The sequence below is a fragment of the Serinus canaria genome, chromosome 1A, assembly GCF_022539315.1.
Source record: "Serinus canaria isolate serCan28SL12 chromosome 1A, serCan2020, whole genome shotgun sequence".
Classification (NCBI taxonomy): domain Eukaryota; kingdom Metazoa; phylum Chordata; class Aves; order Passeriformes; family Fringillidae; genus Serinus; species Serinus canaria.
The window spans coordinates 33,167,189-33,179,476 of record NC_066314.1 but is presented as its reverse complement, the minus strand read 5'-3'; the positions used below and the strand labels follow the sequence as shown (position 1 = coordinate 33,179,476).

Here is a 12,288-nt window from a genome sequence, read left to right as displayed (position 1 = left end):
TCATTAGAGATCTAAAATCTTTTTCAGAGTTTTGCAGTTCTTATTCAGTTAGTCTTCTTATTTGGTAATTAGACTGAAAAAAATGTGATTTGATGTATTCAGTAAGATTTGAAGTGGTAATGAATCATTATGTCTTGTAACTGAACAGGATTTTTTTAGGTAACTAAATCATTAGAAAAGGTAAATCATTACATATATTTGGTTGTTTGGTATAGTGACTATGGTGTAGTATATCAAATGCAGAATGAGTATCAGAAAGCAATAGTTGTTCCTTAAGAAAACAGCATTGGAATTTTTCCTTCAGTTTTCCCTTTAAAATAAACATCAGAGTAGATTCAGCCCACATGAAAAATCCTGATGAATTTATGCCTGTGTTCTGTAACATTTCATCATCCTCTCACACAAGGCCATATGCTTTCACTGGCTTCCTAAATAGGAATCTTTTGGTTTTGACAATGTATTAGAAAATAGCATTCAGGTTTACTTTTTATGTTTTTGTCAGTAAAAATAATTCTATGAGTGCTATGTTTGTAGAAAACATTAGCTTCTGCATTGTCTCAGCATTTTTAATTTCAAAACTGAATTTTTCATGACAGTTCAGACACGTGGTTCATTAATGCACTTTTAGTGACTCTTAATGATCATGCAGTTTGTAAAGTTATTGTAAAGTGAAGTTAGAGTCAGTGTGACCTAACTTTGCAATTCTGCAAAATGTGTAACAAAGGGATTATCAAAGTGACTTCATCCATCTGTGGAATATTCAAGGTCACACCTTTATTGGCTACAAGATTTCTGACTAAAAAGACTGAGGATGACAGTACTTACAGTTTGATAATGTTTGCTTACTAAGCGTGAAATGAAATTTAACAGTGCAGCATGTCTACATTTGTAAATTTATTGTGGTTGTTTAGACTTCTTGGAAAATGAAATGTCAAGTTATCACTCTAGGCTTCCAGGATGTGATCTTTAGGCCCAGCAGGAAAGTTCACTTTGTAAACTTTTCTTCTTCAAATAAGTATGACAATAATTTTTAAAAATTTATTTCTTAAGCAAAATAAAACTTGTGGCCTCTGAAGTTAGGATGTGGCAATACCAGCACAGCTGGGAGCATCTGATGCAGCAGCTGCTCATTATCATAGTCCTTGCTACCACCAGGCATCCTGTTCAGCTCAGTGGGACAGTGAGTGAGGTTAAGCTCTTAAAAGATTTCTAGCTTGACATCCTATACCATAGCAGTACAAAAATTGTGTCATCTACAACTGAATAAGTAGTGCATGAAGGAATTTGCAGGAAAGACAACTCTAAGAGTAGAGATTAGTATGGTCAATTGTAAATACCTGAGACACCTTTTTTTAAGGGATTGAACTCAGACCTAGGGGATTTTTTTTTTAAGAAGAAGAATTGCAGAATAGTTTTTTAAGGAATCCTAATTGTCAGTCAATACCACGTGATACTCTGCACAAAATTGTATAAAGCTGGGAGGAATGCATGAGTGTGTCTACAGAATTGCTTTACTGCTTCTGAGCAAAATGTTAATGGTTGGGTAATCCAAATATCAGTAACAAGTCAGTTTGTAAAATACGCATCCTGTCTGAATTTGCATCTTGACCTCAGCTATAGATGTATCCTGAGCAGCTAAAAGAGTGAAGAGCTTTCATGGGATATCTGCAATAGTTATGAAATTCTTTGGGATTGTGAAGTTTTAGTTGTGTCAGTTTTGCACGCTAACTGATAATGATTTAACTTGTCTGGTGTAAAATTTCCTTCGTATTTTCTTTTATCATTTTGTTAGTGTGGGTTAAAACTGAGATCTCTGAGTATCTTGGACTCTCAAATCTTGAGGTGATTAATTATGAGTCATTTTCTGTGACTGTACTAATTAACAAGAGGAATGCTATGTATTTCTTGATATGCACGTTTTTAGTTGTATGACCAAATCCATCATATGGTACAAAAAATCCAGGAGTTGTGAACTCCCACACTATAACCTGCCTACCAAGAGAGAAGCAATGCCTGGAGGTGTGGATCTTACTGAAGAGCACAGGGCTGAGTGTGACGATGAAAATGATTGTTAATAAGTGTTGTAGAGTGGATGTGTTAGGGATGGCTTCTTGAGAACACCTTGAAAAGCATTTGTATTTACCATGGATGAGGAGTGCCACAGAAGAGGAATGAAGTAAATCCTGGTGTACAAATCTCTGAAGAGAAGTTTGAAAAATCAGACTTATTTTGTCTCTTCTGAGTGTCACAGAATGTAAATTCCAAGTAACCTTTCCTTTGGGAACTATCAGCTTTCAAGTAGAACAAACCTCAGCTATTCTGTTGCTTCCGAAATGTATGCTGAGGTCAAGGATCTCAATAGTCTATACGAGTAAAATCAGATTTATTTGTTACAGCCTTTATTATTACCCTGTAAAGAGTGCAACATTGAACAAGTGATTATATTTAGTCTCACCATTTTATATGGCAAAGTTGTTATTGTAAGAATGAATTTACAGCAGAAAATGTCAAACTGTATAGCAGAGGTAAATGAGATTCAGAAGCTCAGGATGCGATGCCTTTTTTTTTCCTTTTGGTTTGCCTCTTAACATTCAAACACAGGAATGCTGTTCTCATGGAGGATGGAGTAGACAATTTTGAAGTCTGTGCATTTGCTTTGTCTCTATTTCCTTTGTTAATAACTTGGCAGCAGCATTAAGCAGATTTTCTCTATTTTTTGTTTTCATTTAATTTTTTGTGTTTTATGTTCCCCTGGATGGAAAAAGGTGGACTTGAACTAGGAAACAAATTACAAACTGAACAGCAGAACCTGTTCTATGTCCTTGGGATGGGGACAGAAGGGAAGTGAAACCCCATACATAAAGAGGTGTCAGCAGCTCTCATTTCCCAAACTGCTGTTTGGCATGAGAGAGATGAAGTACCACACTAATGTTCAATGGGCCTTGCTGCTGAGAGCTGGTGAATGGAAACCTCCATCCTTCAGTGCTGTGGACACATACTTGGGCCTCATTGCTGTAAGGTTACATGTGAAGTTGTCCTTTTTGCCTTTCAAGTATTTTTACTGTTCTTTTTACTTTGTATACTTTGCAGTTTCAGAATGTGTAAAGACAACAGGAATTACTTAAAACTGGATGTGGAGGGTATTGAGAGAGAAGGAGAAGGGTTAATCCATCTGGGCAACTGGATTCTTCATTGCCATCATGTTGGCCTGTGCCTCTAGGGCAGTGGAGTCCAGATGGATGGTTTAATTTGCATATATATTTACATAGTCTTTTATTGTAAATTCATGTGATCATTATGAGGAATTTCTCTGTAGTAGTCTTTTCTTGACAAGCAGAATTTTCTTCTTGTCAGAGCTCACCTGCAGTAAAATCTTTCTATTTATCTACTACATCTTGACCCTGATAAAACTTGGAGCTCAGGATACAGCTCAACTTCCTTTATGCCTGTGGGTTTTTTTGCAGTGGTGCTTCTCCATTACTTCAATTTCATAGTTGCCTCCATATTTTTTGTATATTTCCCTTCAGATTTTTTTCCTGTTGCCCATCTTTTATTACTTCTAACTGCTCTTGCAGTTTATTAAACAAATTACAGAAGTTTCTTGTTGCAATAATTGGTTCATCAGAGAAATGCAAAATATATGTCTGGTGTATATTTTCAATAATGAAACATACCAAGGTTTTTACTGCTCTTCACTACTAAATATTGGTAATAGAAGAGGGGGACCCCAGCAAAAAGTCTCTTACACAAACTCTTACATGTAAAGAGATGTTGGATGGTTGATTCTCTCTGATTTACCTTAAATCTCACGCAACATATTCAAAGAGGTCTTCCACTGTCACTTAACTGTGAAATCCCACCTTCTGCAACCTTGTTTGGTGGCACGCTATAACCCCTGTGGTCTGCAGCCTAAGAAAATATTTTGATGCTTTTGTTTTATGAACTTCATATATTAGCTAGGTATTTTTGTTCTGGCCAGCTGTAATTTCATAAATTAATTATTCTTTCCAGAAACTGAGAGGCCTCAGGAACAAACATTCTTTCCAGTGCTCTATGTGCATTTTAATTATTGTTAGAGTTTAAATGTTCAGTTGTTGAAGGATTGCAAATTAGGGAAATATAATGTTGTTTTTACTCAGGGAGGAGTAAAAACCTTATCCATATTCTAAACCATTTCTTCATACGTATTTCATAGTTGATTTGAGATTTTCTTTTGTGCATAAAAGAGACACATGATGCAAAATCTTGGTAGTGTTCCCTCTAGCCATTTGCTACGTTTCTTTAGAAAGATGAAAACACCTTTAATTCAGACTTTCCAAAGAGCTGTGTTCTAGTTTTACTATTTTAAAATTTCAGTCTGCTGCTTTAACCCTGAAGGGGTTTTGCATATGGTTGGAATAGTTCTCTGCTTAGCTTTTCTTGAAGAATGATTATTGGTGTCACAAAATATTAAGGAAATTCTAACTTTTTTTGTACTTAATTTTACCTGAGCAGTATTTCCTTGGTGGTGGTAAAATTAGCATTTGTTAATGAATATTTGTATTCTAATTAGCCACTTAAATCCAAATAGGCTAGAAAGACGAGAAAAAAAATAGAATGCATGCGGCTTTAGCTGAGTTGAAGGGGGGAAAAAAAAAGTGTTTTTTCCCCTGAAGCATACATTCTGCATGAAATTCAACTTGACAAGTGACCCTTTCAAAACAGCGCCACAAAGATTTCTCGGCATTCTCCATATATGAGAAGCAGCATTCTTGTATTGTCCACACAAACAGTCCCCCAGTTCCCTCTAAATGAAAGTAGCCTCTTCCTCTGTCCATTGTGCTCTATTTTATCCTCTCCCCTGTGTCGGCATTCACATTTGTGAGCACACTTTTATTTGAGAAAATTTTGCAAAAAAGCAAAACCACTGGGGATGTTAACACAAAATAACATATATGATCAAATACAATAAAGAACTCAAGTTCCCCATTTTATTTATTTCAAAGTATGAAAATGTGTGTGTGTTCACGCGCAAAAAAAAAAGGAAAAAAGAGGGAAAAGAAAAAATATTTGGTAGTTAATTTAATTTACAGCTAGGTGATGCAAAAGCTGAACTCCAGCTCTCAAGTCTTACATTAATTTAGGAGCAGAGGACAAAAATGGTCGATGATTCTGTGTGAGCAATTAATAACAAGAATGTATGATGTGTGAAACTGAATGTAATACATTAAAATCAGAGCAAACTGATAATTTAACAGTGTATAACAAGTATCGGATTAAAAATAGCAGTATGGATCAGCAATATTTTATCACCATCCAGTTCTCCTGCAGCAACAATCTAAAGATAGTGCCCTGGTTATCCTGCATGTATATAAACTGTCAAATGGGAGAGATATGCAGTGCAATATTTAGTATGTCCCATGCCTTCGTATGTGATGCTCTTTTCAGATGTCTTTAGGAAGGGAACAAAACTTGTGCTCAGAATCTGGCTTGACTGAGGGTCTTTGGGTGGGGCAGTGTTACCTCAGGGGGCAGTGGGCAGCTCCTGGGTACTCCTCACACACAGTACTGGCTTTGAACACAGCACTGCTTCTGCATATAGCTGTATGTTCTTACAGAATGTAATAGATTGTTGATTACAGGCATTTTATAATTTTCAAATTGAAAAGCTCACATTTTGCGCCAAGATACTTAGGGCAAAGAGTGGAAAATTGCAGCCTTGACATGAGCAATTGTTGCATGTGAACAAACATCACTTGAAAAACTATAAAGTCAGACAAGATGATACTGTAAGATAAATAAGGGGAATAGTTCCTTTGTTAGTTATTGCTAGTCTTCAAAAACAATGACAGCAGGTTGTCAAAGATATCCCTCAGCTGAAGGAGAACCAGAGAAGAAACGATCATTTCCTCCCTTTGAGGTTTGCTGTACCTTTATGCTTTGGGGTTTGAGGGAGATGGGAAAAAAACCTGTTTCCTCTATTCAGCCAGCATCCATGAGCAGTTTATATTAATCTTTAATATAATTAATTTTTGTATTGTCCATTTATAATTCTGTGAGGTTTTTCCACAAGAGTAACTGAAGCAGGTAGATATCTGCGACTGCCGTCGTGTGCTCTCTTCCATAGTTGCCTCGCAATGAGAGGCATTGCTTCCCCCAGCAGAAGACTTTTAGGGCTGCCCAGAGAAGCAGAGGGAGATACAGGAGGGTAGGAGGGTTCATCTGTTGAAACTATTCTTCTTTTAAACACTGAAACATACTGATTAGCAGAGTGCAAAATACTGCCCCAAACTGTTAATATTTGGTGCCCATTCCATTCTGTATTTATGATGCAACACATTAGAGAGTCTTCCTTCATATACAGCCTCTGGTTTCAAAGCATCATGTTTGCAAGTCCACTCAAATGGAAATACTTGTTAAATATTTACTACCATAGTGGCTTATCCTTGGATACCAAGATATTTCTTCTGCTGCTTTTCCCAAATACTGGGAAAAGTGCTATAGAAAAGAAGTATGTCACTTGTGAAAGCTTACCTTGAGAACTCTATAGTTAATTTTGTGCAAATAAAATGTTGAATGCAGATATTTTGCATGATGAGAAACCTAATCTTTGCTCTGGGTAGGGTATAAAGACAAGTTAAAGCTTCCATGCTGACATCTGTCTTCTAGAAAATTATCCATGGCTGCAGAAGCATTTATGCTTCAGCTCAACTTTTCAAAAAGGACTGTCTTATGTATGTTTTATTATTGCTATGAGGTCTTTTCCAGTAAGTCACTGACACAAGAGTGATCCAGTTTGATGGAGCTTCTCCTTAATGGAAACAAATTAATTATCAGAATGGAGTATGCAAATATTATCTAATCGGTGCCACTTGGCAAAATTTTTGTTATGCCAGTCATGCTGGGAGACAGCACGACAATCCTTGCTTCTTCTAAGAAGTCCTCTTGGAAATGGTAATAGAATGCTTGCTTTGATTGGAGTAGGGAGAAAGGATGAGCCAAAGAGCTTCAGACATATTTACATTGCAACTTTCTGTTGTGGCATTAAAACACCAGAAAATTGATTCTCCAAATTCTAGTTCAGAGACAGCTTCAGAATATAAAGCAACATCTAATTTTATTACCCTCTGGGCATAATTATCCTATTCTCTTTGTCATTAAGGATGAAACTCATTGTCATCTCTGATGTTTTGCATTTTTAAAATTTGAAAGACAGTGTTTGTTTCTTTCTCTGCTTGTCCTGTCCAATCAATATACCTTTCTGAAGCTGCCGTATGCCTCTATTAGTTTCTGGTTTTTATTTCTTTTCAACGGAAGGTTGAAAGAACCATGTTCATGTTCATTAAGAAATGAGTTCTTTTCCACAAGAAGCTGCAGAAGGGTGAATCTTGAGCAATGGGGGAAACAGTAGTTAAGCTGTTTATTTGGTTGTTTTTTTTTTTAACTACTGTGTTTATGAAACTGAGTTCTCTGTGTATACCTTTGAAAGTAGGGCTATGATTAAATATTTACAGGTATGGCATGAGGAGTAGCTAATGAATGTCTCCAGCATTTTCAGCAAGCAGTAGCAGTGGTATGAAATGCATATGAAACAAAAATTTTCTTGAGAAATCTTACTAGTACAGTAAAGCACTTAATGCTCAGATTTGTATTAATATATAACAATAATGTCCTCAGGTAAGGTATTTCCTTCTCTTTAAATTGCCCCAATTGCCACAGTATTTTAGGTCAGAGAAAATCCAATCAAAAGCTTAACTTGCTCTATTTTTTTTTTTTTTTAATATGTAAAAATTCTGGAATTATATGTGTCTGCTGTTTGCATTCATGGAAAAGGAAATGGCTGCATGATTTACATGCTGGCAGGATTGTCAGTTCGTGTGTTAGAAATTGCAGGCCTGCTTCTGCATCATTAGCATAGGAGATGGAGTCTGGTCTGTGTAGAGAGTAGTTGGTGGTGGGATAGAGTGAAGTGCAGCAGAGCTTGAACCCCCTCTGGTTATCTGAGGAGAGCTTGTGCTCCCCCTCAACCCCTTCATGCTTTACACACAACATAGGTGGGAGCTGTGACCATGAGCACTGGCCAGTAATACTGTTTGGTGCATTATTTTCTGCTTTGTTATAGCAGCCATATAGCTGTGTGATGCACCTCATAAGTGTCACCGACATGTTTTATGAAAAATCCTTTCCTTAGGATTTTTCCCCTCCTGAGAAACTGAGAGGCCTCAGGAACAAACTGTAAACAATTCTTATCTGCTGCTGTGGAATGCAACAGGGGAAATCTATGATTGGCCTCATCAGGCTGTTTCCAATTACGGGCCAATCTCAGTTCACCTGTCCGGCCGGTCTCGGTCTGGGAGAAGACCTTTGTTATTCATTCCTTTTCTATTCTTAGCATAGCCTTGTAGTGAAATCCTTTCCTCTATTCTTTTAGTATAGTTTAAATATATTATCTATCATATAATAATAAATCAAGCCTTCTGAAACATGGAGTCAACTTTCTCGTCTCTTCCCTCATCCTGGGACCCTTGTGAACAAGACCACACATAAGCACGAGAGAGAAGGGGAAGTCCATTGCACAAGATAATAATGTACTTTCCAAAGCTCAAAAGTTGCTCAGTCTTACATCAGTTCTCTCTAGACAGTGGTCAGGCAGTTGATGTCCTGCACCTGCTGCTTGTGCTGCTACTTCAGATCATTGTGATGCTCCCATATCTGCTTATTTGTTGTATTTTTCTTGTTATGGATTGGCCTGAAGTCTCCCTGGGGTGTGCTGAGGACTAGGGAAAAACTGCTTCTGCTGCAGCATGTTGAGCAACAGAGGCACTGGAAAAGGTTGTATTTACTTAGTAAAAGCCAAGTGTGTCTGCTTATTCCAGTTTTCAGCTTTCGTTTAGAAGACAGTTTAAAAGCCAGAAAGTTCTACATTTTGTCCTTTTTAAAAAGCTTTGTAATTTTTAATTGAACGTAATAATTTAACTTCATGGAGCAGTGATAGCTACAAGAATTCTTGAGTCTAGGTTTCTGACACCTACAAATACCTTTTTCACATCTGTCGGGGAGAATCCTCAGCAGGGGCAACAAACCAACATTTCTACATCTTTGGTTTTCATGTTTTGTGACAGTAATGTTTTTGCTGCTTGGCGGCAGAGCGCAGAAGTGATGCAAGTTGAAGCCTTCAAAACATACAGTGAATACCCTTCCTAAAGTCCATAGGTGAAGTTTCATTGCCTTTTTTAGTTTTGGTAATATGTCTGTAATACTCCTCTAAGGTCTTTACCATTTGAAAGTATAGAAGTTTCACTAAAAATAGTTCTGGTGGTGCCCTGGGGGTGTTCATCAGCTAGCGACAGCGACTGCATTTTCACAGCGGGCAAGCAGGGCTGGTGAGGTCAAGAAGGATGAGTCTGTATTCCTGTGGGGAGCTTGGCAGGAGCATCCAGGGATTTTTGAGCTTTTTATGGAAAAAATGAGTGTGGGTTTGTGACACTATTGTTTTAAAATACCTGGAAAGCTGGAACAGGCCCAAAAGAATTGCAGTTCCATCTTTCAGTGTGTGTGTGTGGTTTAGGATCCTCAGATATCAGGTCTAGTTAACCTCTACTAATAACTTTCACATGCTTCAAAACTAGAAAATCCCAACTTAATACTGGTTAATCTCTGCATACTTTTTTTGAAATAGAATTAGTAAGTTATAATCCTGGTTTTTGCTTTACTTCTTCTTTTCTTCTTTTGAAAACATTGCCCTGGTTTACTCTTTGCAGAATGACTCACTGAAATGTCTGCATCACCAGAAACTAATCCCTGCTCTGTGTACTCTTCCTTTTCCAGACGATGAACCTGTAAAATCTTTTTTACAGGAAGACTTTCTGGCTTCCTTGTGCTCTTAAGTGCAAAATGGTATCTCTTGGGAGCTTGGATGCAAGTGACCATGTTCAGCACATAGTTTGACTGAGGTGACTGCTTGATCCCTGACTTGTGCCAATAGACAGGAGAAGTCCTGCTGGACTAGGGAACATGAGGAAAATAAAAAGCCCCTGACAGATGTCAGCGTGTTAGTATTTGAGCAATCACTGATTTTGTTTTTGTGTGGGAGGGAAACTTTATCAGAAACACGGATGAAATTCCAGCCTTATCTTAGGGAATGCATGTGGGTTTCAGGCACGCAGCAAGAGAAGAAAGGCAGCGCCCTTTCAGGCTTTTTGCTTCTCTCACCCTGTGCAAAGAATATTCTGCCGCACCTTAAAGTTTTTTGAACTCTGCTGGGATTTGAAATGAGTATTGTCATAGTGTGCTTGTGATGTCGCTTCCTTTGTTTGCCTATTGCCATATACCCTGGCCAGCTCTGTAGGAGACCTGTCTGGAGTGCCTTTTAATGTTTAGATCTAGCAGTGATTAGAATACACTAATGCCCAGTGGGTATATGTGTCATTTTTTAACAGCTGCCGAGCTTTCTCCCTGCTGCTCCAATTAACACATTCGGCGCACACTTGCCGATGAGTGGGCTGTGTGTATGGATTAAACCACTTTGCTATTTATTCATCCAGTGTATGAGATGCCAGAAATGGATTGGCATGTTTCCTGTTCTTACAACAAATGAAATCAAACGTGCTCCTGAGCCTTTGCCCGGGTAGATATGAGGGCAGCATTTAACTAGCGAATGGAAACCTGTTTTGCTTTGAGATATGGTTCAGTCCATTGACTAACATCTATCCCCGCCTCCCACCCCTCTTCAAATGATGGAGACACAGGATAGGGAGCTCTCAGTGCTGGGCTTCCCCTTGCTGACAAGCAGGTCTCTTCAACTTTGTCCTCTGCTGCTTAATAACAGCTTGAAATCCTGAAATTCTCCCTTTCCTTCAATGCTTTCCTTTTTTATTTATTTTCAGGTTGAAATATTCCAGTCAGTAGATTTGATAAAGTGTGTCTGTGTGTGTGTCCCTTTTTTTTAAACAAAAAGGAAAACAATATGCTTCCTAGTCACAGCTGAGATAAGGGAGGGGCTGTTTAATGGTAGCGGAGCGGCTGGTGGGAGCTGCAGCTCTGCTCCGGTGCCTGCGGTTGATTCATGCTGGGACAGCTCTTTGTGAAGCAGAGGGCGAAGGGGGCTGCCGGCTGGGGCTGTGAGTGAGGAGGAGATGGAGCGCTTCTTGGGCTTTGTCAAGCAGATACGAAGATCGAGAAGAAGAAAAGGCAAAAAGTACCGGCCAGAGGAGGATTACCACGAGGGCTATGAGGATGTCTACTATTATGCCTCAGAACATTTTCGAAGTAAGTATTTTGCATAACCTCATTTTTCTTTGGCTGTGAAAAATGTTATGTTCTTAAGATGTTTAAACTCCAAAAATGCGAGCAATGTTCCTCCCTTGCTAGAACCTGAGCCTCGTGTATGTATTAAAGTCAGTTCCTGTGAGAGCTCTTTCTGGCTCTGCTGCTGATGAACAATACAAAGCATCTGAAGTGGCACAGAAGCTCTCAAAGTAAAGAGGGTTTGTCTGCAGACCCTGGTGCGATTTCAGATGCAGTTAATCCACTCTGACTGCTGGAAACCTTTTGTTAAAACACTGTGTTGAGGAGGGAGTAGGGTGGCGGTAGCCCTTGTAGAGTGCCTTTGGAAGGCTGCATGGATATTTTTAAAGCACTACAGAGGCAACGAGCACTCATTTGTAAGTTGAAGTTGATGAATAATGTTTGCTATTGAGGGAGAGTCAGTTTACTAAGCCTCTGCTGTGACCTGGTCTTTTCAGTAGTGAGTAAATTGAGTGGGCTGGTTCCTCGCTGCAGGTCCAGGACCACTCCTGGAGAATTAAGTGGGGATTTTTTTGTTGGCACTCATGTGATGGCACTCAGCAGCTCTGCCAAAACCAAAATAAACTGCCCGCTCAGAAATTCCTGTGCAAACTGTATGCTGGACCCTGCAGCTTCTTAGAGTTTGTCCGCTGTGCCTCTGGTCTTCTGGAGAAGAGGGTGTGCCCAGAGATGCCCACAGGGAGGGTGGGAAGGAGAGAGTCACATGCAGCCCCTGCCCAGGGTCTTGTGTGGCACTGTCAGGGCTAGGTGGTGTCAGTATGAGCATAATTCAGCCATGAGCAGAAATTGCCTATTTCTGCTGTTTTGGCCACTGCTTTGGGACCTTTGCAGTGAAGCTGTGCCTTGTTGAGCAGCTGAACTTTGATGCACTTTTTTGTTGTTCTGTACCATGTGAGTGACTGTCAGTCACATCTTTTTTTCTTCATTTCCACTTTGCTGAAATAAATCATAACATTTGTTTTAAGATGGAATGATAAATGTGATTGTGCCTTACAGTGCCAG

At 38.9% G+C, this 12,288-nt stretch overlaps 1 protein-coding gene across 5 annotated transcripts in view; it reads left to right on the top strand.

The window, feature by feature from the left end:
- The window catches only part of GRIP1 (glutamate receptor interacting protein 1), a 310,634-nt gene that overhangs the window by 84,528 nt on the left and 213,818 nt on the right, over positions 1–12,288 (top strand). For 3 of the 5 annotated variants that reach the window (XM_050984739.1, XM_050984735.1, XM_030237661.2), the window contains exon 1: positions 11,115–11,247. The exons of the other annotated variants lie outside the window; for them this stretch is intronic. In XM_050984739.1, the coding sequence (XP_050840696.1) occupies positions 11,115–11,247 (133 nt within the window). Of the gene's footprint in view, positions 1–11,114; positions 11,248–12,288 lie in introns of those variants that run through there. 5 annotated transcript variants of the gene reach the window in all.